The sequence below is a fragment of the Astatotilapia calliptera genome, chromosome 4, assembly GCF_964374335.1.
Source record: "Astatotilapia calliptera chromosome 4, fAstCal68.1, whole genome shotgun sequence".
NCBI lineage: Eukaryota > Metazoa > Chordata > Actinopteri > Cichliformes > Cichlidae > Astatotilapia > Astatotilapia calliptera.
Window position 1 is genome coordinate 16,266,395 of NC_137425.1, and position 27,436 is coordinate 16,293,830.

The following is a 27,436-nucleotide window of genomic DNA, read 5'->3' on the forward strand; positions in this document are numbered from 1 at the left end:
TCCATCCAATCCGCTGCTCGGTGTTAGCGGCGACACTTCCTCTAAAAACACTGTAAATATCCGTGAAAAGAAGAGTTGTAGCAGTTCCCTGTAGCTGTTGGGCTGGTTTGTGGCTCTGGCAGAGAATAAAGTGATGTAAAAGAAGAAAAAACATTATTATTGGGTTTATTCATCAGGTAAGGACGAAAATTATTTTCGAGTTCAAATCGCTCGGTCTAATGTTGATAAACGAGCTAGCGTTAGCATGGCTAACGGTGTAGTGTTTTTAACCTAACAAAACTTGTTTTCTGAGCGTACCTTTATGGAAAATATGAGATTATGTCTTATAATTCATTCATCAGAAATTGGCAAAGGAGTGGATCTTGACTGTGGGGCATTATTCTTAATTAGTAGGAAATAATGATATGATTGACCATTTAAAGGTCTTTTAATAGGCTCTGCGTTGTGTAGCGAGAAAAGCAGCATCTTGGAGTGAACAGGTGCAAATTTCTCCTTCAGGTATGAGCAGGAAACGGGCTCTGATTTCAGACGCTTTCAATCTGAAGAAGAGAAGAAATGGCACAGAACAATTTGGAGCTACTGCTGCTGAAGATGGTGGGTGTGACTCCTAAAAAATCTACAATAACGTGATCAAAAAACTCTTCATTTGAAGTTCACACTGTCATTTCTTCACTTTAAAAGGACCAGCTGACATTAAATCCAGTCTGGAGTACCTCATGACCCTATTTCCCAGAAAGCTCTTCAATGATGCACTGCCTCAAATTGTGCTGAAGCACCAGCTCTACAGCTTACACAGTGACAAGACTTTGGTGGACAAGGAGGTGGTAAGGTGGATTTTAAGTGCTAGAAATGTATGTGTAATAATTTCTGCAGATTCAGATGTGAAATACAACTCGTTGCTGTCATCGGTAACAGAATAAGATGCGTGAACGAGGAGATCTGCTGATGTTCCAGCTCGGGTTCGACGCAGAAGCCTTTGGGCTGGTTTTTACTTCTGACTACAAGGCCAAAGTGCTGGCGGGAGAGGAGGGCAAAACCACAAGAGCCACCGTGGAGAGGTTCTTGGAGAAAGTGGTGTCCGCTTGCACAGATCTGAGCTTCACGAAAGACAAAATGCTGAAGGAGTTTCTCTTCACAGACTCTGAGATAACGTATGAAAGACACCCATATATTGCATGCGTTTATTATTTAGCTTTATCATTCCCAAACCTTCTATCTTGGACATAGTTTAACATTTAACTTCCTAGATAAATAAAAAGTAAAGCAACACTGCTGACAATGACTGAAAGAGTTTGACATTTATTTAAAGGGGTAGCAGAGAATAACATTTTCTGTAGCATTAAAGCTGTTTATACCGATTTCCATAACTTTGTGCTTGGCATTATTGAATGAATGTGTAACCTCTGACTTGGCCATTCTGAAAGATAAAGATCAACTCAGAATCTGTTTTCTCCCCACACACAGGCAGCTGGTTAAGTCTGGGGTCCTGACTGTGAGGGATGCAGGCAGCTGGTGGCTTTCCATTCCCAACTCTGGCAAATTCACAAAGTACTTCATAAAAGGTTGGTGTTGAATCTCACTTGATTGAATCGTAACAGCGATTTCCTTTAGTTACGACACCCATTAATGTCTTTGTTCTCATTTTGCCGTTAGGCCGTAAAGCAGTGCTCAGCATGGTTAAGAAGTCCAAATACGGCGAAGTCTTAAAGGCAGAAATCGAGGAGCGGCGGACGAATTCACAAGTGAAATTCCATATGAAATACCACATTTATGACATTGTTGGCGCAGAGCTGGTAGAGAGGTAATACGACTGGATGCTTTTTACCTCCTTACCTTACCTTTATCTTAGTAGGTCAGTTTAACCACCTGTTAAGGCATTAAATACAGCTGCTCTCAATCGTATTTCAGTAACTGGACTAAATTTAAGAAACTCCCAATCCGACCATCTTTGATTTCTCTGAAAAAAGTCCAGGGAGACTAGACCTGTGTCTTTCAAAACTTTTTTAGGTCAAGTATCTGGTACTATGACTTCAGCAATGTGGAATTTCAAAATAATCTCACATTCAGTTGAGCGATAATTAGCTTAAAAATTTGCTAGTATAGCTTATACAGGCCAAATTTAAAGGGCTGTAGAAAAAACAATTCAAAGACAGGAGTTTAAGTTTATAACACTTTCATGTGTTAACCTCTTATAAATGGATCACCTCATATTACATTTAATGTGTAGTTTTATTATCACGAAACTACTCTAATCAGATGAAGTTCTTTGTGATGTACCAACAAATGGCATCATCTGACATTTCCAATTTCACTTTTCTAGAAAGATTTGGTGTTTGGTGGTAACAGATCCAAAATGTATGATGGTGTTCTGCCTTTCCCAAAGGTTTCCTTTTTCCCATTTGGTCTATTTACAGGATTATTAGTCTTTATGGTCACTAATGTGTGCGTGTTACTGTCAAACAGTTTTAACAACTCTTGATCTTTAAAATTACGTCTGTCTTGAAGTGTGGTTCCTTTTCTTTAACGTCCAAAACAATCTGACTTGTTTTCCGCCTAACTCGAGTCATGTTTTCGTCTGATCCCACTGATTTTAATGAATGCTTTCTTTCTTTCCAGCATACCGACAACTTCAGGGACCCTGTTGCGATCTGTGGATTCGTGAGGCTGACGTCAGGCGCTGACGGACGATGAGAAATTTATGAACGGAATGAAAAGTGTTTATAAAAAGACTGAATGGACTAATTTAAGTATTCAAGTGCAGATTCTGTGCCAAATGTGCTACTAATGACCTATGATGACGAGACGTTGTCAAGTTTTGGTTTATCTTGTAATAAGATTTATTTAAATTTCTTTGCATCACATATGAGATTCCTTGTCTACATGGAGTTCACAACCTAATGGCAATCATTGCCTCTGTGCTGAGTGTTTTCAGGAAACAAAATGCTTTGTTACAAATAAATGAGATTTCCCAACATCCTGTTTGAAACTTGAAGGTCAGTTTTCCAAAACCAAATAATGTCCCGCCTGTCAAAGCTTGAAACTGTGTCACCTTTAAGTAAAACGGATTACATCATTTTTTGTTCCCTGCTTCTCTCATGTTGTCTCTTCTGTTTTTGTGCTCAGTCAGCATCACTTGTGTGCAGCATTCATCCTTTGCCCTTACTTAACTGTATTTCAAACCCTTAGAAGGGTCAAGCTCATTAATTGTTTTGAACAGGCCCCTTTTCCTGAGAGCTTCAGACAGGATTTTTCATGTCCCACTAATAATTCCCAGGAATTGTTTTTCACTCATCTCGTCCAAAACCTCACAGTGTATGTATGGAATACAAGTGCAGGACTGAGCTTGAGATTAGAAGTTCTATTTTTAAGCTAAAAGTTGTTTTTTTCCTTCTAGGTTTTCCCCAACGTGACTGCTCCACTCTGTGTGCGTGTGTGCAGATTTGATCTTTTGACTACATTGATGTCATAGATATTATAGTTACATTGAGTCCACTTTATTTGGAAACTTCCTTGTAACCTTTTGTAAACAGTTTGGAAGTGTTTGTTAAAAGAATAACTGAACAGTGAAAACTGGGGGTTAAATTACACTGTAAAATTGCACAAAATAGTTGTGATCATATTTTGTGGAGCTCTACTCTACCAGCTGATTGCACCGCTATGTCTGTCAACCCATCCCCACAAGAAAATATCAAACACAAAGGGGACAGTGTCTGACTCCAGTGAGCCACAAATGCACCAGAGGCTTTCCCCAACACAGTCCTCATTTATAGTTCTACAAAACTCCCACTGACAGGTGGATTCTCCTGTTTCAGTGCAGCTAGCCAACAATGGATAAAACCAGTTGTTGCTGTCATATGCAGTACAAGGGTAACTCCCTAGATTGCTTTTGTAGTTTTAGTATCCTTCTTTTCTTCAGAGTTATCAGTTCTGTGACTAGTTACACTCAACAAAAATATAAACGCAACACCTTTGTTACTGCTCCCATTCCCCATGGGATGGACGTAGAGACCTAAAATTCATCCCAGATACACAATATAACCATCCCTCCCAAACAGTGGTCACAAATCAGTCCAAATGTGTGGTAGTGGGCACATCTGCTATATTGAGATAATCCATCCCACCTCACAGGTGTGCCACATCATGATGCTGATCTGACATCATGAGTAGTGCACAGGTGTACCTCAGACTGCCCACAACAAAAGGCCACCCTGGAATGTGCAGTTTTGTCTCACAGCAAAATGCCACAGATGCCACAAGCAATGAGGGAGCGTGCAATTGCCATGCTGACAGCAGGAATGTCAACCAGATCTGTCGCCCGTGCATTGAATGTTCATTTCTCAACCATAAGCCGTCTCCACAGGCGTTTCAGAGAATATGGCAGCACATCCAACCGGCCTCACAACCGCAGACCTCGTGTAACCACACCAGCCCAGGACCTCCACATCCAGCAGGTTCACCTCCAAGATCGTCTGAGACCAGCCACCCAGACAGCTGCTGGAACAATTGGTTTGCACAACCAAACAATTTCTGCACAAACTGTCAGAAACCGTCTCAGGGACGCTCAACTGCATGCCCGTCGTCCTCATCGGGGTCTTGACCTGACTCCAGCTCGTCGCCGTAACAGACTTGTGTGGGCAAATGCTCACATTCGATGGCGTCTGGCACGTTGGAGAGGTGTGCGCTTCACGGATGAATCATGGTTCACATTGTTCAGGGCAGATGGCAGCTGAGAATGTCCCAGTTCTTGCATGGCCAGCATACTCACCGGACATGTCACCCATTGAGCATGTTCGGGATGTGCTTGACCGGCGTATACGACAGCGTGTACCAGTTCCCACGAATATCCAACAACCTCGCACAGCCATTGAAGTGGAGTGGACCAACATTCCACAGGCCACAATTGACAATCTGATAGACTCCATGCGACGATGTGTTGCACTGCATGAGGCAAATGGTGGTCACACCAGATACTGACCGGTTCTGGGTCCCCAGACCCCCAATAGCGCAAAAAACTGCACATTCCAGGGTGGCCTTTTGTTGTGGGCAGTCTGAGGTACACCTGTGCACTACTCATGATGTCAGATCAGCATCCTGATGTGGCACACCTGTGAGGTGGGATGGATTATCTCAATATAGCAGATGTGCCCACTACCACACATTTGGACTGATTTGTGACCACTGTTTGGGAGGGATGGTTATATTGTGTATCTGGAATGAATTTTAGGTCTCTACGTCCATCCCATGGGGAATGGGAGCAGTAACAAAGGTGTTGCGTTTATATTTTTGTTGAGTGTAGATAAAACGATGTCTGTTAGCACCAACCAAGCCTATTCTATACTTGGACAAGTTGGCATAAAACATGCTCTAAAAAACAAAACTTAAATATAATTTTACAGAAAGTGTCAAGACTTTGAGTTTCTTTTAAGAGTGGGGCTCAATACATTTAGTGCTCCACTTTCATTCTCAACTGTAACAGTTACAAATTGGTGACGAGCCCTTACCTTAACCCGAATCTAACTCAAACTTTAACCCTCAAAAAAACATTAGGGTCAGTCAAAAGGTTTACAAAATTTCTTTATATCTCTGATGGTCAAAAACTGATGATCACTGGCCCATCTACAGAGTAGAACTGCTTTAATTCTTCATTGCACAGATTCACCAAGGCACTGCAAACATTCCTCAGAGAATTTCAGCCATATTGATATGATACTTTCACACAGTTGCTGCAGATCCACGATGAGACTCTGTTACAGGAAAAATGATTCTATGTTTCTTTACCTTCTTTTAAATGTACAAAGATGCCCTTTGTCTATGGTTAGATTAGTTTAGAATTATCCTTTTAGACTTTCCCAGCAAAGACATATTGTTTTGGGACATATTGTTTTAGATTGTTTTATCTCTCACAGCTTTCTCCCAGCTCTCTGCTGACGAGACTAGCGCCACATATGGAGTTGTTTATTTTATCTGTTTATTATTTTCTTATCCTGTTCTCACTGTCTCTGTGATTTGTGCCTATAAAAATGCCAAGCCTCTGTTCATGGTCGTGAGTTGTTCTTTGCAGCTCACCCGTGCGCACGTTAAAGCATAAAAAGTAACCTTGTCTCATTGTGTCTTTATTTCTCCTGGGTTTTTTACAGAGTTTTCTCCCAACAGACTCTCATTCTACCACATTCCAAAAGTGCTCTACTCAACTGAGATCTGTGGAGGGCACTGAAGTGCAGTGAACTCACTGACATGTTTGAGAAACTACTTTGAGATGATTTGAGCTTTGTGACGAGGTGTGTTATCCTGCTGGAAGCAGTCGGAAGATGGGTATGCTGTGGTCATAAAGAAGTGGACTTGGTCAGCAACAATACTCAGGTAGACTGTGGTGTTGGTACTCGGGTGTGTGAAGAAAATTGCCCCCACACCACCAGCAGCATCAGGATCCATCCATCCATTTGATATGTACTGCTTATCTGGTTTCAGGTTGCAAGGGAAGAAGTTTAAGCAGAGTAATCTGGTTCAAACAAGTAACGTAAATCAGTTTTCTTGCTTATTCTGATTCTCCGGTTGAGCTTCAGGGAAGTCGTCTTGAGCTTATTTGTCTGTAAGGACTGTCTGGATAGATTTTGTGTTGATGAGCAGTTGAGTGTATATTAATGAAGATATTTCTGAGACAGTGTCATTAATTGATTTTTTCTAAAAGCATAATGCAAAATATATTTTTAAGTGTTATTCTTGTGGTTTAATATGTTGCCCAAAACATACATCTAATCTTATTTTATTGCTCTAACTAATTACATCAGTGATCGGGAGAAAAATGTACATTTTTATTTACATTAAAATATGTTCGAATAATGGTGAATCTTTATTTTTTCAGTATGGTATAAATGAAAGATTCACAAGAATAAGTGAGTCAGCAACACTTCAGCCATTTTTGCCATTTTGGCTCAAAGGAAAACAAACAGAACCTGTTTTAGGGGAATTTCTTGGCTTTAAAAAACAAAACAAAAGAGCACAATAGCTTTTCTTCATAAAGCTAAGCGTATACAACATTCATTTCTCTCTGCTTCAGACTTCATTTACTTCATGGGAGTGAATTAACATGAACCATTAAGGCAAATAATTAATTACCAGTAAAGACGTTACTCCAAACTTCACAGGTGGTTAGTTCAAGTTCAAGCTCTTTGTTGACACGCCTGCTTGCATAGAGAGAAAGTGGCGTTTTTAACTTATAAATGCTTGATGTGGTTGAGCAGGAAACAGCAGCCGACTGTCAGCTGTGTTTTAAAGAGACAACAGATCAAAGAATTTCTTTTCGGCTAAAATACAGCATGTGTACAGTCTATTTGAAAACATTTCTACTACCAAAAATCAGTATACACTTTTAGGAAGCAATGTCTCCTAAAATTGACCTTACAACTGTATAACTGATGCACACATTGAAGGACAGAATCTGAAATACACTGTTTCAGTGAAGTCTTAGAGGAGAAGGCACTTCTTTGTCTTCTTGGTGATAGGTGGAGGGGACACGGCAATCCTGATGGCCTCATCAAACAGAGTTTTAACACCACGTTGAGTCAAAGCTGAGCACTCCAGGTACTTGACAGAACCTGAAGACAGGAAACAGAGAGCCAGATTCCAGGTTTATTACTGGAATCTGCCGTCTTCCGTGATGATTTAAAAGAAAAAGTATTAGAGATAACTGAAGCCATTACCAATCTCTTTGGACAGGGCCAGTCCATCAGGGTAGTTAATGGGAGAGATATTAGTCTTCTTCTCCTTCTTGTGCTTCTCTAAAGCGTCTTTGTCATCTCTCAGATCCATTTTGGTCCCCACGAGGATTATGGGAGTGTTCTGACAATGGTGTCTCACCTCATGAATCCACTGCAAAGAGACAATGTTTATGAGTTTAACTTCCCAGCTCGGCCTGCACCACCTTGAACACTTTATTTTATTGAAGCTGCAGCTACTTCCTATTTGCATTGTCATTCTTTTGATTTTTGGTGAATGAATCATGTGGAGCATTCCTAAATGGAGCTTGTATGTTCTCCCTGTGCTTTTGAGGGTTTCCTCCTACAACTCAAAGACATTTATGTTGGATTAAGTGGTGAATCTAATTTGGCTGTAGGTGTGGATGTGAGTTCGACTGGTTATTTGAAGGCTTTAACTCTAAATGTTACAAAATAATGCTTATTACCTGGCTACAAACATACAATGCCATACAGTTGATACATTATTTAAAAAATAAAAAACAAAAGAAGTTTCTTTTAAAGGGGGAAGACGGGAGTAAGACACCTTTGAAATCCAAAGCCAGAGCAATAGGTCAGCATTGGTACACATTAGATTATCTAAAATAACTGTGATAAAGCAATTGCCCCTAAACCTAATAACTGGTAGTGCCATCCTTGGCAGCAAGAACTGCAATCAAGCATTTGTAATAACTGCCAATGAGTACTTCACATCACTGTGGAGGAATTTTGACCCACTCTTCTCTGCCGAATTGTTTTCATTCAGCCCCACTGGAGGGTTTGCAAGCATGAAAGCCCTGTTTAAGGTTACCTAATCATCTCAGTCAGGTTGAAATCCAGACTTTGACTCCAAAATCTTAATTTTGTTTCTTTGAGCCATACAGAGGTGGACATGCTGGTGTTTTTTGGATCATCGCCCTTCTGTATAATCCAAGACCTCTTGAGTCTCAGGGCATGAACTGATGGCCAAAAATTCTTCAGGATTTTCTGGTAGAAAGCAGAATTCATGGTTCCATCAATTGCAACAAGTTGTTCAGGTCCTGAAGCAGCAAAGCAGCCCAGACCCTCATACTAGCACCACCATGTTTGACTGTTGGTATGATGGTGTTCTTATGAAATGCTGTGGGTCTTGGGGATCATCCAGATGCTTTTTGGCAAATGTGAGACGACCATTTGTGTTCTCAGCAGTGATTTCCACCTTGGAGATCCAGTCTGCTACTCCTGGCTGCTTGCAGTGGGCTGCTTAGTTGGCATATGTCACACTTCAGAGTACTCACACTTAGTAAAAAAAAACTTTTTTATTAAGAGAAAATATGCCTAACCTAATTTTGATGGCACATTTTAAAAGTAAAAAAATGCTAAATATTTTGTCGCCCTTTTCCACTTTCTTGTCATTTTCTGGTTTTATGAAAACTCACTACTTAATAGAAATTAACTGAGACATTATTCACTAATAAAATTAATTTGTAGTTGCGGTTTCTACTTTCCATCATGATAGAATCCTTTGGGACATATAGTTACATTTTTCCTTTGAATTTATGGTTAGGTCTTGATCCACAGCAGCTTGTGCTTGCTTTGCAGCACAGGCACAATATAAGTAAATGTCATGATATTGATATGACAGTACTGACACTGTCAGTACTTCATTAGTAAAACCTTAATAGGATGACATTGTGCAGCCACCTTTCCATAATATAGCGACTACTCACCTTATTACGGACATTTTCAAATGACGCAGGAGACACGAGGGAAAAGCAGATGAGAAAAATGTCCTGGTAAGACAAAGAAAGCAAAACAGTCAGAGCCTCAATTCTTTATATTTTGAAAATCAGTGAAAAAGCTGCCAATGTCCAACGGAAAACTTAAAGACCTTCAGAAAGCATGGAGAACTACTGCTGAAGACCACTTTTAAAAAAAATCATAGGAACATCTTACTTCACTGGAAGTGAAATATAAAGAACTAAGGAGTGACTCAAATCTTTTGCACAGTAATGTAAGTGAAGTATAGCACAACATTGTGTAATCTTTCTTTTTGTGGTCGTTGTACCGTCTGTGGGTAGGAAAGGGGGCGGAGTCTGTCATAGTCTTCTTGTCCTGCTGTATCCCAAAGGTTCAGGCTCACCGGCTTCCCATCGAACAAAACATTGGCGGAGTAGTTGTCGAACCTGACAGAAGTGATGAAGCACAAATAAACCAAACCCTTCTGGCTTTATATAGACTGTCAAAATATAACTACTGAAAAAAACAACTGAAGTGGAAGTTGATATCTTATCTGCCTTATTGTAGACTTTTATGGCGTCTGCTCTCTTAAATTTCACTCACTGGGAAGCTTGTTTATCAATGACTTCATGCCACAGTTACAGTAACAGCTAAGATCAGAATGAGATAGGCTGAAGGGTTTCCTCATAACATCCTGTAACATGTATTTCTGGTCTAGTTACAGTCCACTGCTGTGATTGTAAGCTCCTCTGCAAGCCAAATTTTCATATGCACTGATTTTAAAGGAGGGTGGAGCCTGATCACTGTTTGCTAATCTTGCTTTAATAAATAAATAAATACTCACTGCACTGCAAAGTGAGATACTCACACTGTGGGGATGTACTCTCCAGGAAAGGCTTTGGTGGTGTAGTTGATGAGCAGACAGGTCTTACCTACTTCTCTGTAGGTGAGAAGAAGCTGGATTAGCATTTACTGAGAGAAGGCAAAAAAACAACAACAATGCTGTGTCTGAACTGATGGACAATCAACTTTGTTACACTGGACTCAGGTTGCCAAAACTATTTAGGCAGGCACACAGCCCCTCCCCTCACTGGCAGCTGAACATATGAACAGTAGCTGACATCCACATTACTGAACAACACTTATCACAACACGACAGTTATCAGAAGTATCTGGTACACATGTGAATGCTAGCTGTTTAACTATCAGTAAATGTTAGCATTAAAGTAGCAGCTATAGCTAATCATAACACAGTAACTTTAATGTGGGAGCAGATGTTATCAGTTGTGTTATACAGTTATTTTAATAAACAGTGTTAATATAACAACATAACACAGTTATAGTAATGTGCAAAAGTCCTGAGTAATCATTTCTTTATAGTTTGAAATGAATATGGGATGTAGCAACAGTTTACTGAAACATGCACAAATGTACAAGCCCAAAAGCCAATATTTGATGACCTGAACCTGTTGCGACTGATTTACAGTCCAGTTCTTGTGTAAATTACTGACAGCCACCATGCGAAAAAGATTATGTCTGATGCGGCTTTGGCAAACAGTAACTGATCAGCTGAAGGGCCAGACCCATCTCCTTGCTGGATTTGTTTTTTCTGTCTTAAGGCCATGACTTTCAGATATTTTTCATCTGTTGTAGACAGTGTGGTTTTTTGCCTTTATTTGTTCTCCCCTTTTCCAGTTTCCCACCTGTCTCAGGATAAGAAAAATCTTTCTTTTCTGAATTGCCTTGAAAGCCAGATATGAAGAATATAAATAAAAACTTGTCACCAGAAGCATGGCAGCCAAAAAGTAGTGATGTTTTTTTGTCTTTCTTGCACTACAACAGAAAACTTTAGTAGTAGCATGACAATCCTAAATATCTAGCTAATGTAATGAAAATGGACTGACTCTTCACTGCCTCTGAGCACTCAAAGCCTTGTTCACTCATTCATACAAACACCTTTTTCTGTGCTTTCAGTGTAACATTTACACTCAGGTGGACACATCGGAGAGCAACTTGGATTTTATATCTGGCCTAAGGGCATTTGCACACAAACTGGAGCACCCGGGGTTAACCCAGCAACCTCCCAATCAGTCGGTGACCTGCTCTACCTGCTCTGAGCCACAGCCATCACATTTTACAGGTAAAAACTAGGTGTAAAAAATAAAATAAAGTTATATTGAGTAAGTGAACTCACCCGTCTCCGACGACGACACACTTAATGGTCTGCATTGCGCTGCAGCAACTGGAGGAATGCCGTCAGCCCAGGAGCTTATTTCTTATCATGCTTCTTTGCGTTTACCTTGAAAGTCGGATGCTGGCGCTGGGGCTGGGCGTGTCGTCAGTGTTACAGTCAAAGCTAGGAAAACAGGTTTTTTGCTCCATGGTAAGGTGGAGCCCTCCATCCATCCATATATATATATATATATATATATATATAAATATATATATATATATATATATATATATATATATATATATATATATATATATATATATATATATATATATATATATATATATATATATATACCTGCAGAGGGTCAGGCAAGTCCTGAGGAGTCAGCTGAATGGTAAGAACAAGATCCGGGCCATCAACACGTACGCCCTGCCCGTGATCAGGTACCCTGCTGGGGTAATAGGCTGGCCAAAGGAGGAGATAGAAGCCACTGACATAAAGACAAGAAAGCTCCTTACCATGCATGGAGGGTTTCACCCCAAGTCCAGCACCCTGAGGCTGTACGCTAAGCGGAAGGAAGGGGGCCGGGGACTGGTAAGTGTCAGCACCACAGTCCAGGATGAGACAAGGAACATCCAAGAATACATTGGGAAGATGGCCCCAACTGACCGAGTGCTCAGTGAATACCTCAGGCAGCAGAAACCCAAGAAAGAGGAGGGAGACGAGGAACCAGCATGGAAGGACAGGCCCCTGCACGGTATGTACCACCGGCAGATAGAGGAGGTGGCTGATATCCAGAAATCCTACCAGTGGCTGGACAAAGCTGGACTGAAAGACAGCACAGAGGCACTAATCATGGCAGCACAAGAACAAGCTCTGAGTACAAGATCCATAGAGGCTGGGGTCTATCACACCAGGCAAGACCCCAGGTGCAGGCTGTGTAAAGATGCCCCAGAGACAATCCAGCACATAACAGCAGGGTGCAAGATGCTAGCAGGCAAGGCATACATGGAACGCCATAACCAAGTGGCCGGCATAGTGTACAGGAACATCTGTGCCGAGTATAACCTGGAAGTCCCGAGGTCAAAATGGGAGATGCCCCCAAGGGTGGTGGAGAATGACCGAGCTAAGATCCTGTGGGACTTCCAGATACAGACGGACAAAATGGTGGTGGCTAACCAACCGGACATAGTGGTGGTAGACAAACAGAAGAAGACGGCCGTAGTGATCGATGTAGCGGTTCCGAATGACAGCAATATCAGGAAGAAGGAACACGAGAAGCTGGAGAAATACCAAGGGCTCAGAGAAGAGCTCGAGAGGATGTGGAGGGTGAAGGTAACGGTGGTCCCCGTGGTAATCGGAGCACTAGGTGCGGTGACTCCCAAGATAGGCGAGTGGCTCCAGCAGATCCCGGGAACAACATCGGAGATCTCTGTCCAGAAGAGCGCAGTCCTGGGAACAGCTAAGATACTGCGCAGGACCCTCAAGCTCCCAGGCCTCTGGTAGAGGACCCGAGCTTGAAGGATAAACCGCCCGCAGGGGCGTGCTGGGTGTTTTATATATATATATATATATAACTCAATATCTTTAATCATTTTGCCCATTGAGATCTGATTTGTTTTTAAAGTGTTCCTTTATTTTTTATTTTTTTTAGCAGTTAATACAAATGTGTATGTGTGTAAACCAATACTCATATAATAATAGTTGTTGTTCTGATTTGGTGCCGTATAAATAAAATTGAATTGACTTGAATATAGTTTATGAATTTTACACTTAAAGACAGTACAGCGAGCAGCTAGACACAAATACTGACAGCTTACTTTAATTAATACATTTGACTAGTATAATCAAATGTTTAATCCCAACTCACCAAAAGCCCAGCAACCTAAAACTATAGGTGTCATTTTTTATTTTATTTACACTACTATAAATTATGTTTGTTATCGAGACCTAGATATTTCGCTAGAGTCACGAAAAAAAAGGCGTGAAACAAACTAACATTAAGTGAACTCACCCGCCTCAGACAGCAACACTTTTAATGCTCTGCATTGCGCTGCAGGAGCTGCCATCCTCACCTGTCACCCCAATCCTCTCCACTTCCTCCTTCACTACATCCGTGGATCTTCTCTGTAGTCTTTCTCTTTTTTCCTGCCAGACAGCTCCATATTTGACATCCTTTGACTTCTTGGACTTTCCGAGTAGCAAATCTGACTTAAGGGGGAAATTCCTGTTGAAATTCCAACTCGGAGCTCCAGATATCTTCATAACTATAACTTGAGATAATATTATCTAGCATTTAACATGAGCTTACTCATAAATTATGAAGCACAACAGCAGCCACCACATCTGAGATATTTAAAAAAGCCAATATGAGTGGACGGGTCGATAGTGTGACAGGATTGAAACTTAAATGTGTTTTTCTACTCTAAATTCAACATTTTGCTGCTGTTTCATCAAACAGTAACCATGCCAGTGCAGACATACTCATCTCGCCCTCACACACACACACACACACACACACACACACACACACACACACACACATGCACGCACACATCACTCCTCATCCTCCTCCCTGCTCTGCTGTTTTGTTGTTGTCACGTGACTAAGCTGCCTCAAGCAGACACAAGCTCGCTGCAGTGCATGAGAAATGGAGATATTCTATGGCTAGTAGTGAAAATGATGTTTCATCAACACAAGCACACTTTCCAGGTAAGCACATTTAAATTCCAGGTCTTCAAGAATGTTTCAATTTTATTTGTCACATACACAGTTATAGAAGTATATCGTACAGTGAAGTGCTCAGACTGACTGTACAAGTAAAGAGGAAGACATAATAAAGATGAATTCAAATAACTTTTTGAATAATAGCTATCTAATATAAATAACTAGAAGGGCAACCACGGTCTAGGGGTGAGTACTGGGTAGCTGAGTAACTTGTGGGGTGGGGCAGCCAACAAGTGTTCCCATCAAGCAACCAAGTATTAGTGACAGTGTATTGGTATAACTGTTACATGGAAACATGGAAACTGTTATGGAAGGACAGAAATACATTGTTTTTGTCCATGTGTACTGGTGTTTTTCTTGTATTTCTTCAGCCACCCTCACCAGTAGCAGTCACGTTCCCCTGTAACAGTTCCAGTGAAGGAAGTCTTAGAGGACAGAGCATTTATTTGCCTTCTTTTTGATGGGTGAAGGGCACAGGACAGCCCGAACGACTTCATCAAACACAGTTTTAACGCCACGTTGCGTCAGGGCTGAGCACTCCAGGTACTGGACAGAACCTAAGGACGGGAAAAAGAAGGCAGCTGGTTTATTACTGGAATCTGCTGTCTTCCATGAATTATAATTAACCATTTAAAAAAGTATCAGAGATAACTGAAGCCATTACCAATCTCTTTGGACAGGGCCACTCCTTGAGAATAAGTAATTGGAGAGATTTTATTCTTCTTCAGCTTCTCCAGGGTGTCCTTGTCATCTCTCAGGTCCAGTTTGGTGCCTACGAGGATTATGGGAGCGTTGGGACAATGGTGTCTCACCTCATGGCACCACTACACAGAGATAACATTTACAATTTAGGGATATAATGTTTTAGATCGTTCAGTGTTATCTTGAACACTTTATTTTATCAGTGCTGCAACTAATTGCCATTTGCATGAGAAGCCTGCTAAAGATGCAAACCAAGAATCCCAGCTGTGCACAAAAACTAGAATAACCAGATTTTCCAATATTTCCAGTCTTTGTTATCCTAACTTCTGTAAAGATCTCTCAAAACTATCTCTGAAAATGTAATTCAGTAAACACTTTTTGATGGAACTGCAAATAAACAATGCACCATTTTGCCCCAAATCCTGATCCAGTAAAACTCTTGGCTATAAGGGGGAAACCTCTGCGCAGCCAAACACACCTAGAGTAGGGGTGTGACTTGTGCCATCAGCCAGTGACATTTGCCCACTTGGTGATATGAGTGACTTTTCTGTCTGCTGTTTGGATTGTGACTAATTGTCGGTTTCTTGTAAACCTAGTGGAAGTCCTTTTTTGGGGGGGTAAATATTTATCTATTTGGTTCATTACTACGCTACAATAATTCAAAGAATAGGCAAAGTTTGACATCTTCAAGTTCAAAATTTATAGAAAACAAACAAAACTTGGTCTTGTTTGGTGTTGGTCTCTTACACCCTTTCCAATGGAAAGTGGTTATACCGCACATGGTGTTAAACTTAAGTGGGAAACAAGTGTGACACACTGACAAATGTGTCTAATATCAAGCTAAATAATATGTAGACCAGGTCCTCTGCCAGATCTCCCAACACACCCTCACACATTGGGTAAGAATTTGATGACAAATTCTTAAGCATAAGAATTTGCTTAAGTTTATCTTAAGATAAACATTTGTCAGCTGTCTCCACTTTCCTGTGTTCCTTTCATTTTATGACAAGTTGGAATCTGTACTATAATTACCTACACAACTTCCTGTTAGTTACAACTTTACTTTCCATCATATTAGGATCTTTCAGGAACTGTAGCTGCATTTTTTCAATGAGCTTATTGATTAGTTTTCCATCTACAATTGCTTGTGCCTGTTTGGCAGCACAGGCATGAAATGAATGAACAACATGATGTCGACTACTCACCTTATGACGAACGTTTTCATACGAGGCAGGCATCACGAGTGAAAAGCAGATGAGAAACACATTCTGGTAAGACAGAAATACCGAAGTAATCACTGCCTGTAACAACCACTTCCTGTTAAGAAGGGTTTTTGAGTTTTATGCCAAATCTTTAGCTAATAGCTCTTTGGAAATCACCTTGTTTGTGCAGAAATACTTTTTTAAATGTCTGTTAAATTGTTACGTTTGAGATTTTTAGTCAATTCAACTAAAGAAATGGGAATAAATAATGTTTTTGCAACAGGTTTATAGTAACAAAGTGCTGGAAAACACAATTAAAAATCTGTCGACATAACAGTGGTTCATCCCTCAGCTTAAGTTCGTTTTTATACATGATTTTTAAATGGGTTAATTAAATAAGTAAATAAACACTGTAGAACTATTGCTCAAGAAGACTTAGAAGTGAGATATCAGGAAATGAGGGGAGACTTTTGCACAATAATATAAGTGAACTATAGCACAACATTGAGTGATTGCTGACAATCAGAACGTAATCATGTTTTTGTTGTGGTTGTTGTACCGTCTCTGGGTAGGAAAGGGGGCGGAGTCTGTCGTAGTCTTCTTGTCCTGCTGTATCCCAAAGGCCCAGGTTCACTGACTTCCCATCCACCATAACATTGGTGGAGTAGTTGTCGAACCTGATAGAAAATGAAGTGCGTAGAAGCTAAACCTTCAGGCTTAATATAAACTGGTAAAACATTACCTCTACTAAAATAAAAAACAGGAGAACAAGGGAAATCGATTGATTTATTGTTTCATTATTCCACTCCTATGATTCTAAAATCCTCTGCAAGGCTAATTTTAATATAAAAAATTCACACGATGTCAAGCGATGCCAAGCATGATTGTGTAAGGATTGTGCAGGAGGATGAAAAACCAATTACTGACTTACACAGAGGGGATTTCCTCTCCGGGAAAGGCATTGGTGGTGTAGCCGATGAGCAGACAGGTCTTACCCACTGCTCTGGAATGAAGAAGAGGCTGGATTAGCATTTATTGAAAGAAGGCAAAAAACTCACCAAAAGTTGTTACTGTTCATCTGGACGTAGCGTTTTCAGCGGGAGAAACGTTTCGTCACTCATCCAAGTGACTTCTTCAGTCTTTTATACGTTTTCCCCAAGCTTATAAACACTCTGTGAATGGCCACTGATCAATGATCATGTAGTTAGTTAGGATTATGTGTTAACTAATTATTTCCACAATAATTAGTTAAATAAAATAAATAAATAAATAAATAAAACAAATAATTAACCACAATTCAGTGGGTTCCACACTGAACTTAGAGGAAAGAAAAGTATTGATCCTATTGCGCTAGTATCAGTCCAATACCAATAACAGAGTAGGTATCGATATTATCGATGTATGTCTTTCTAATCTTTCGCTGAGTGAAGTTATAGCTCTTTCTTTTCTCCCTGTGAAATACAACAGCTGGACCTTTAACTAGCAACACACTTTGAGTCAAACTGCACATAAAAAGTTTGTGTGTTTGCTGATGTTTGCTGAGCTGATAGAAACGTTGCATTTGAAATGATCTGCTAAATAAGAAAAATATTACTCCCTTTATGCTCTCTCGTCTTCTGTAGGGCTAGTTAGATGCTGAAGTAACTAACGGACATTAAAAAGCAAAAAACTTCGGCTCCCGACTTCACCACTTCACACGGTTTTGCCTTATATTCATCTCATTTTATGCGACATTCCGTGGTGATTAATTGCCTTTAATGTGTCAGCATCGAGTTTGAAATTGCAGCATCGCTAACCACCTGTAAAATATCAATATTAACTACTTATATGAAATGAACTCACCCGTCTCCAACGACAACACACTTAATGGGTTGCATTGTGCTGTAGCAGCTGGAGAAATGCTGTTAGCCCGGGAGCCAGCCAACAACAGCTCATTCTCATCATGCTGCCTTGCTTTAACCTTGAAAGTTGGATGCTGGTGCTGCGCTGGGAATGTCGTCCGCGTTCCAGTGCTCGGAAAACAGGTTTTTTTTGCACCATGGTGGAGGCCTCCGCCTATCAGGAGCTACGACAAAGCAAAGCATGTTTTTCGTTGTTGTTGCTGTTGTAACATATTCCTGGATAGAGCCCGCTCGATCATAAGTACACATCAGGTGGTACTAGAGACTTCAAGTATTACAGTTTTGTTATATACTGTTTGCACGCACTGTTGTCACCTCGAGTCACAAGTCGGGATTGGTGGGACTTCTCCCACTTTCTTCCTTCGTCTGTTTCCTTTAAAGGTCTCCATCTGTCCCCACACCTTGCATCCTCTCCTGTCACCCCAACCGTCTGCATGTCCTGCTTCGCTACATCTACGGATCTTCTCTGTTGTCTTCCTCTTTTCCTCCTGCCAGACAGCTCCATATTCAGCATCCTTTGACTTCTCGGACTTTCCAAGTGGAAAATCCGAATTTAAAGAGAATTCCAGTTGAAACTCCCTTTTGGAGGAGCTCCAGATAACGTCATAACTTTTAATGCGAGTTGACTCATAAACTTCCTGGATATATTCCCATATTTCACGGGCTGCTCCGGAAGTAGCAGCAGCAACCGCTTCTGAGGTTTAAAAAATTTGCCGCGCTTGTATTGTTTTTGTTTCAACTGTGTAACAGTGTTATTATTCCTCCGATAAGGCAAGTCTCTTAATGAACCTTTCGGGCTTTCGTCCACACTTACAGTCATATGCTCATACAAGATTTTATTGGCTTTTTTTTTAAGTGAGGTAATTGAAAACGGATGGTGTCAGATTAACAAAGTGAGTGAGTCTAACTTCTGTGTAAACAGGTTATGGCACATGAAAAGTGGAGGCAACAAAACTTCACAGATGGTTACTTCAAGCTCTTTGTTGACAGCAAGGTGACACGACTGCCTTCATAAAGACAAACTGAAGTTTGTTAGGTGCTAAATATGGTGGAGCTGAATGAACAGCAGCAGGCGGTCAGGTGTGTGTTAAACCTTTGAGATGACAGAGCAAAGGTTTTGAAGTTTTTTTACTTGTAAAAGCTTGAAATACACACACACATATAGTCAAAACTTTCAAAAAATTTTCAGAAGAATACAAACGATTCTTTGATCAGTTCCAACTTAAAAAAGTGTGTACCTTTATTAAATAAAATCTCAACAAACTACATTGTATGATATACTTTCTTTTGCATAGGGAGTGCAGAATTATAAGGCAAATGAGTATTTTGTCCACATCATCCTCTTCATGCATGTTGTCTTACTCCAAGCTGTATAGGCTCGAAAGCCTACTACCAATTAAGCATATTAGGTGATGTGCATCTCTGTAATGAGAAGGGGTGTGGTCTAATGACATCAACACCCTATATCAGGTGTGCATAATTATTAGGCAACGTCCTTTCCTTTGGCAAAATGGGTCAAAAGAAGGACTTGACAGGCTCAGAAAAGTCAAAAATAGTGAGATATCTTGCAGAGGGATGCAGCAGTCTCAAAATTGCAAAGCTTCTGAAGCGTGATCATCGAACAATCAAGCGTTTCATTCAAAATAGTCAACAGGGTCGCAAGAAGCGTGTGGAAAAACCAAGGTGCAAAATAACTGCCCATGAACTGAGAAAAGTCAAGCGTGCAGCTTCCAAGATGCCACTTGCCACCAGTTTGGCCATATTTCAGAGCTGCAACATCACTGGAATGCCCAAAAGCACAAGGTGTGCAATACTCAGAGACATGGCCAAGGTAAGAAAGGCTGAAAGACGACCACCACTGAACAAGACACACAAGCTGAAACGTCAAGACTGGGCCAAGAAATATCTCAAGACTGGTTTTTCTAAGGTTTTATGGACTGATGAAATGAGAGTGAGTCTTGATGGGCCAGATGGATGGGCCCGTGGCTGGATTGGTAAAGGGCAGAGAGCTCCAGTCCGAGTCAGACGCCAGCAAGGTGGAGGTGGAGTACTGGTTTGGGCTGGTATCATCAAAGATGAGCTTGTGGGGCCTTTTCGGGTTGAGGATGGAGTCAAGCTCAACTCCCAGTCCTACTGCCAGTTTCTGGAAGACACCTTCTTCAAGCAGTGGTACAGGAAGAAGTCTGCATCCTTCAAGAAAAACATGATTTTCATGCAGGACAATGCTCCATCACACGTGTCCAAGTACTCCACAGCGTGGCTGGCAAGAAAGGGTATAAAAGAAGAAAAACTAATGACATGGCCTCCTTGTTCACCTGATCTGAACCCCATTGAGAACCTGTGGTCCATCATCAAATGTGAGATTTACAAGGAGGGACAACAGTACACCTCTCTGAACAGTGTCTGGGAGGCTGTGGTTGCTGCTGCACGCAATGTTGATGGTGAACAGATCAAAACACTGACAGAATCCATGGATGGCAGGCTTTTGAGTGTCCTTGCAAAGAAAGGTGGCTATATTGGTCGCTGATTTGTTTTTGTTTTGTTTTTGAATGTCAGAAACGTATATTTGTGAATGTGGAGATGTTATATTGGTTTCACTGGTAAAAATAAATAATTGAAATGGGTATATATTTGTTTTTTGTTAAGTTGCCTAATAATTATGCACAGTAATAGTCACCTGCACACACAGATATCCCCCTAAAATAGCTCAAACTAAAAACAAACTAAAAACTACTTCCAAAAACATTCAGCTTTGATATTAATGAGTTTTTTGGGTTCATTGAGAACATGGTTGTTGTTCAATAATAAAATTATTCCTCAAAAATACAACTTGCCTAATAATTCTGCACTCCCTGTAGACTCTTGGTGTGGATTTGAATGGTTGCCTCCAAGTTAGATAAAGTTCCTTCCATATATTTTCTGTCACTTGTCCAGACCTCCCACCCCAAAGCTACCTCCTCAGGCTTATCTGTGGGGAACACCTAGGCATTTTCAAGCCGGCCAAGAAATGCAATCTCTTCAGTGTGTCCTGGATCTACTCCAAGGAAGTACATCCCTGGAAGACTTTGTCCACGAGGCACCCTGGAGGCATCTTAGTCAGGTTGCCTTAACTACCTCAGTTGACTCCTTTTGATGTAGAGGAGTGGCAGCTTTACTCTGAGTCACTCCCAAACGACTAAACTCTGCACACTATCTCTAAGGGTGAGGCTAGCCTTCAAAGAAAGCTCATTTCTGCTGCTAAAATCTGAAATCTCATTCTTTCAGTCACTACGCAAGCTTGTGACGATAGGTGAAGGCAGGGACACAGAATAGTAAATCAGCAGCTTTGCTTTCATGCTCAGCTCTCTTCACTACAACAGACAGGTACAGTGTCCATATCTGCAGACGCTTCACCCATTATGTGACATTTCCAAAATTTCCACTCTTTAACATGTCAGGATCCTTCAGGCAATATTACTGTATTTTTCTATTATTTATCAGGTTTCCATCTACAGAACAGGCATAAAATGAGTAAACATCATGGTACTGACACTGAGAGCTGGACTAGTAAAACCTAAACAAGCTAACCCCATAAAAAAATCTTTCCATAATACAGCCACTGCTCACCTTATGACGGACGTTTTCATACGAGGTACAACACACAAGCGAAAAGCAGATAAGAAAAATGTCCTGGTAAGACAAAGAAACAAAGCAGTCAGAACCTAATCTCTTTGTATTTTGCAAAAAAATTGGTGCAGCAATTTATTTAAATGTGCATGCATACACTTGTGGAGTTTACATACTCTGATTATGAACATGACTGTCATGGTAATTTGGGGCTTTTAGTATTTCTTGGAACTGTTATTTTCCAAAGTGGAATGACTGTACAGCATACGTCTTTGGATACTGGCTGTCTTTTCTTATATTCCCCATCAAGGGGATCCCACACTGCTTTAATAATGTTCTGTCAGGAAAGGTTTCTTGACAATCGCCCTTTAACTGAGGTAATTTCTGATGAGGCATTGGTGAATGGCCGATGGATCATCCCTTGAGTTAGGTGCCTTTTTTATTCCTGAATGATTCACGAGTCAGTGTTAAATGGCTTAAGATATAGCCAAACTACAAAAAAAGAAACATTTCTCTAAAGAAATGAGGCAAGGCTCAAGTACGGTTCGAGCCCCGGCTTGGACAGTCTCGGTCGTTGTGTCCTTGGGCAAGACACTTCACCTGTTGCCTACTGGTGGTGGTCAGAGGGCCCGGTGGCGCCAGTGTCTGGCAGCCTCGCCTCTGTCAGGGTGGCTGTGGCTACAATGTAGCTTGGCATCACCAGTGTGTGAATGTGTGTGTGAATAGGTGGATGACTGGATATGTAAAGCGCTTTGGGGTCCTTAGGGACTAGTAAAGCGCTATATAAATACAGGCCAGTTTTACTGTAAGTGAACTTTAACACAGCATTGTGATCTTTTTTTTGTATGTGATCTTTTTTTTGTACCGTCTGTGAGTAAGAAAGTGGGCGAAGTTTGTCATAGTCTGCTTGTCCTGCCGTATCCCAGAGAGCCAGGGTCACTGGGTTCCCATCCACCATAACATTGGAAGAGTAGTGGTCGAACCTGACAGAAGTGATGAAGTGTGAATGAGCTAAACTTAGTTTAATATAAACTGTTAAAACATTACCTCTACTAAAATTTAAAAAACAAAAGAGACACAGAACCTAAATGGAAATCAACCTTTCCTCTTATTTATTTTGCCCTTTAGCGGCTTCTGCTCTCTCTAAAGAAATATTCACTCATTTTTTAAATCTAACTGAACCAAAAGCCTGTGTATCATCCCACAGTTACAGTAATGAGGATGCACTTTCCACAGCTGGAACAGAATCAGATTAGGTGGAGTTTCCTCATAACTTTCTGTAACACATATTTTTCTTGGCTAGTTACACTCTCGACCTGTCCAGGATGTACCCCACCTCTTGACCTATGACAGCTGGGATTGGCTCCAGCCCTGATAAGGATAAACAGAAGTGGATGGATGGATGGATGGATGGATGGATGGATAGTTAGAGTGAACTGCTGTGATTGTTGCCTCTTCCACAAGCCAAGCTCTCACATTATATGATTCTGCAACATGATCCCAGCTTGATCATGAAGTGAAGAGGATGATTGATTACTGACTGCTATTTTTGCATAAATAAATAAATGTTCACTGCACTGCACTTTTGGATACTCACACCGAGGGGATTTCCTCTCCCGGAAAGGCATTGGTGGTGTAGCTGGTGAGCAGACAGGTCTTACCCACTCCTCTGTAAGGGAGAAGAGGCTGGATTAGCATTTATTGGGGAAAGGAAAACAAAAAACAATCATAGGTATGAACTGAGGAGACTGCACCTTTTGCATGGCTGGGGTCAGGTCAGTACCAGTTGTGTTACTTTTCTAAATCCCTGATCGATCTAATCATTTGGAATGTGCAATGCCTTGAAACAGTATTTGTACACCCTGAACTTTTCCACAATTTGCCATGTTACAATGACAAAATGAAAGGGATTTTATGTGATATACCAGCAAAAAGTAGTGCGAAATTGCTTTCATAGTATTCTACATAATATTGTACATTTAAAAATATCTTAATCTAACATACAATGTGTCATAATAGAATTTTCCATTCTGAAAACACCATCACCAAAACAAAGGAATCCATCAGACATAGTACTACACGTTGCTGTGTTTGTGTCTACAAAGTGTTACTACATGAGACAACCTAGAAAATAATGTAAAAACCACAACAGCATAAAATGCTGTCGATTTAAAAACTAATAAATAAATAAATATTCCTCTATATTCTCAAGAAAACTTCCTGCTTTGATTATTTTTCTGCTGATGCTTCTCCTCCTTTATTAAGTTAAACTGTAGTTTTCCCCCTGAAACAGCGCTGCTTAGTGGCTTCATGAAAGCTGAGGTGGAACGGGATCAGGTGTTCCCAGCACTGTCGTCTATCGCTTTCCCTTTCAGTACTGAGTGAAGCACTTTTGAAAGTGAAAGTCAGTTTGTGGATTTAACGTTTGAGCACACTGTTTGGAGATGCAGTGCTAAAAATCAGAGGCTGGGATGCTGAAAATAAAAATGGTGGATCATAAATTGTTTAGCATATTTATTATTTTTTTGTTCCAAAAAATAAAAATAAAATAAAATAAATAAAAGATATAGCATCCAAAATTGTAGCCTCCCCCCTATCAAGTTTGAAATTATGATATCATGAAAACACCAAACCTTTAGCTAATGTTATATTTAAAGGTAAAAATCAGGTTTAAAACATGAACTAATACCGATTAAATAAACGTACGACAACGCATTTAACGGTAGCCCGAGAGCCAGCTAATCCCAGATCGATGCTCATCATGCTGCTTTCCTTTTAACCGGATGGTCGGAGCGATCAGCACTCATCAAGTCGAGGTCAAGCCAGACGCACCTTGAATTTTCCTGCTCCTCTATTCTTAATATTACGGTACTGGTGCCGTCCAGAAATCCAGAAACCCAATGAAAAACGTCTTTATCCTGTAGCTTTGAATCAGTTTTCATTTTATTTGCAAAAATAAACCTTTACCTTGTGATTAATAAGTAATACAAGTTATTATAATAACGTATTAGACATACATGACAAATTATAAAGCTGTTTTAACAGGATATTTAATATTGCGACATTGAAGAAATATTTCAGTAAATTTTCATTCACGTCTCCCAGCTCACAGTTAAGTGTCATATAACTAAAATAAAACAACACAAAAATAAAAGTCCGTAAATACTCCATCTAATCCATTTATATACAGTATTATTGTATTGCTTCCATAATATTGCACATTTAGAAACATTGTAGTGTTGCATATAATTTGTTATAATGTTATATAATTTTCCATAATCAATAATTCTAATTAAACATTTGTAATTTATATTCTAGGGTCTTACACGTTGAGACAACAGTTGGTGTGGATTGGATCTATGTATATGGAATTGAATTGAATAGTTCTGGTGATGTATTAGTTTCACTGGACTGCTATTCAGGTTTACCCCAATGACTCTAGAGTACTGTACAGTCATTGGTTTACCATGACTCTACATGTGGCGAGTCTTACCTCATATCTGTACAGTTTTAGAAAAAATAAAAAAATTAAAAAAAGCAAAGTTCACTCATATTACATTATCATATGTATAATACTCTCAAATTTATTACTTTTAGAGATGATTGAACAAATCCATTATTCCAGTTAATGGCACCTCAGAGAACTGTATATGGCTTGATAAAATAAATAACTAAAAACAGGAAAAGTCCACTCAAATTACATAGTAATATGTGTAATACTACCAGCTGTGAACTGTAATTACAGTAGTTTTCTTTATAAAAGAATAATTTCAACAGATACCTACAAGAATAATAATAATAATAATGATGATGATGATGATGCACTGGACCAATTCTGCAAAAAATTACCTTTCCACATTCATAATTTTGCATTTTTTTTGACGTCCTCACTGGACTTTTTACTTTTCCCCAGAATCTCCATGATTTTTCATTTTAGATTACTTTAAATAAAAACATTTGATTAAATGAAAAGTTATACAGTATGAGAAGATATATCTTAACTATAGTTACCTGTGCTGGTTAGAGTTAGTGTCAGCTTTCATGGGAATAGAGTGAAAGCTTTGTGTCACAATGTAAGGAACTGCAGGAATTATTGTTTTGATTGGGTTTTTATCAATATCATCAAATACAACCCCAATTCCAAAAACTATGAGAAGCTCTGAAACGCAATTAAAAAGAATGCAATTACCCGCAGGCTTTTAAAAACACTTTTTAATTCAAAATAGAGCAGAGAAAGAAAAAGATAAAATAATTTCCAAACGCATCGCTGAAAAAATAGTAGTTAAAAAAAAAAGCATTAAAATCGCTTTATAATTTATTGCGTATTTATTTATTTATTGCGTATGTATAATTTATTGTATTTATGTAACAGAACCTGTTACTTCCACAAATAAAATGAAAAAACAATTTAAAAGTTGCAGGATAAAGACTTCGTGCTGTTCTTTCTCAGAGTATCTGGATCAATCGGTACTCGTATATACCGAACTTCACGGCAACTTCTTAGACGACAAAAGAACAAAACAAAAACACTTAAAAACACTGGTGTGGATTCTGAAGCCGGGATTGTTGGGAAGCGTCCGACTTTCTTTTTCTTCTTTCCCTTTAGGGGTCGCCGTCGCTCTGCACCTCTTCTGTATCTCCCTCTGTCAACCCAACCCTCCAAACCAGTTCAAATGTTTTGCTTTTCCGAGTGGGGAGTCCGACTTGAAGGAGAATTCCAGATTAAAATTCCGACTCGCGATTCGGGATAATTTCTTAACTTCAACTGGATCACTTTATTTAGCAGTTTAACCCGATGTTATTCAGAAGATCCCTCCCTACATTCCCACGCCTTCGTGGGTTGTTCTGGAAGCTATGAAGCAAAACAGCTGTCACCACTCCTAAGGGAAAATAAAAAAAATAAAACAAAATAAAAATGAAGTTAGCCTGCACCACCAGCAGATGGTGCATCCGGTGCCCTGGGGCCAGACGCCCAGACAAACTCTGGGCATGTGAAACATCCTAAAAACAAACCATATATGCAGCTGAAACAATGTATTATAATGTAATACATGTTTATCTTGGTTCTTTAAAAGAAATAACACGCTGAATGAGGAAATGACGTAATTTGTGCATTCCTATTCATTTCTTTGGACTTTCGCGTCAGGCAAAATAGGATTTGAAAGATCTCTCGGGCTTTTTCTTGGTAATTTACTCTAAAATTCGAATACGTTTATTGATGCAGTAAAACAATATTGTGGTTTAATCGGTTTGAATCCATGTGAGTTTTTACACACGCAACATAAACTTAATGGGTGGCATTTTTGTCAAATAATCAAAAGATTCAGGCTCATCCAAGCAAAGTAATTACATCAGTTGTTGCTGAATTTAATCGGTATGACTGTGAAGGTTTTATTAATGTTCAAAATAGCTAATTTCTTACTTTATGACCTGATGTTTGCGTCTTGTATTTGTTTACTCTAGTCAGAGCTTCCTTCTCATGCATCCCTTGCCAGTTTGCTTGTTGCCTGGTTTTAACCAAGTAATTTTTGGTCATTATTCTTTTGATACAGGAGGTCTATTAATAGGGTTTTCTGGCTTTGCTCATCTGTACTCTACATTTACAACTTTATATAATTTTTTTTAATATCTTTTATCATTTAATAAACACAAATAATTAAAAACTAAACT

The 27,436-nt window shown here is 39.8% G+C and overlaps 3 protein-coding genes across 4 annotated transcripts; 1 reads left to right on the top strand and 2 right to left on the bottom strand.

Annotated features, from left to right (window-relative positions):
* The first annotated feature begins 6 nt into the window (after nt 1-6).
* whr1 (winged helix repair factor 1) lies at nt 7-3,073 on the top strand. The gene is made up of 7 exons (XM_026165040.2): nt 7-176; nt 499-594; nt 682-824; nt 916-1,151; nt 1,465-1,562; nt 1,654-1,801; nt 2,617-3,073. The coding sequence occupies exons 2-7, from the start codon at nt 501-503 to the stop codon at nt 2,660-2,662; spliced, it is 765 nt and encodes a 254-aa protein (XP_026020825.2). The 5' UTR covers nt 7-176; nt 499-500; the 3' UTR covers nt 2,663-3,073.
* Nucleotides 3,074-6,827: 3,754 nt separating this feature from the next.
* Nucleotides 6,828-11,779, bottom strand: LOC113020808 (ras-related C3 botulinum toxin substrate 1-like). The gene is made up of 6 exons (XM_026165041.2): nt 11,647-11,779; nt 10,321-10,392; nt 9,781-9,898; nt 9,443-9,505; nt 7,701-7,869; nt 6,828-7,595 (listed from the first exon to the last, which is right to left on the bottom strand). Exons 1-6 carry the CDS (start codon nt 11,679-11,681, stop codon nt 7,465-7,467), a joined length of 588 nt encoding a protein of 195 aa, XP_026020826.1. The 5' UTR covers nt 11,682-11,779; the 3' UTR covers nt 6,828-7,464.
* A 2,585-nt stretch (nt 11,780-14,364) lies between these two features.
* Nucleotides 14,365-18,281, bottom strand: LOC113020809 (ras-related C3 botulinum toxin substrate 1-like). 2 transcript variants are annotated; one of them, XM_026165042.2, is made up of 6 exons: nt 18,102-18,281; nt 17,191-17,262; nt 16,819-16,936; nt 16,263-16,325; nt 15,020-15,179; nt 14,365-14,912 (listed from the first exon to the last, which is right to left on the bottom strand). In XM_026165042.2, exons 1-6 carry the CDS (start codon nt 18,134-18,136, stop codon nt 14,782-14,784), a joined length of 579 nt encoding a protein of 192 aa, XP_026020827.1. In that variant the 5' UTR covers nt 18,137-18,281; the 3' UTR covers nt 14,365-14,781. The 2 variants fall into 2 exon arrangements, with proteins under 2 accessions (XP_026020827.1, XP_080157021.1); XM_080300895.1 differs by having other exon boundaries at nt 17,191-17,257; nt 18,102-18,216.
* Between the last annotated feature and the right edge of the window lie 9,155 nt (nt 18,282-27,436).

Bases quoted from the DNA above. Each gene is read 5' to 3' on its own strand.
- whr1 (XM_026165040.2), top strand. From the start codon at position 501: ATGAGCAGGAAACGGGCTCTGATTTCAGACGCTTTCAATCTGAAGAAG. The intron at 595-681 runs GTGGGTGTGACT...TCACTTTAAAAG, and splicing joins AGCTACTGCTGCTGAAGATG to GACCAGCTGACATTAAATCC. The intron at 1,152-1,464 runs GTATGAAAGACA...CCCCACACACAG, and splicing joins TTCACAGACTCTGAGATAAC to GCAGCTGGTTAAGTCTGGGG.
- LOC113020808 (XM_026165041.2), bottom strand. From the start codon at position 11,681: ATGCAGACCATTAAGTGTGTCGTCGTCGGAGACGG. The intron at 10,393-11,646 runs GTGAGTTCACTT...TCTCACCTACAG, and splicing joins TGTGTCGTCGTCGGAGACGG to AGAAGTAGGTAAGACCTGTC. The intron at 9,506-9,780 runs GTACAACGACCA...TTGTCTTACCAG, and splicing joins CCCTTTCCTACCCACAGACG to GACATTTTTCTCATCTGCTT.
- LOC113020809 (XM_026165042.2), bottom strand. From the start codon at position 18,136: ATGCAACCCATTAAGTGTGTTGTCGTTGGAGACGG. The intron at 16,326-16,818 runs GTACAACAACCA...CTGTCTTACCAG, and splicing joins CCCTTTCCTACCCAGAGACG to AATGTGTTTCTCATCTGCTT. The intron at 14,913-15,019 runs GTAATGGCTTCA...TCCCGTCCTTAG, and splicing joins GGCCCTGTCCAAAGAGATTG to GTTCTGTCCAGTACCTGGAG.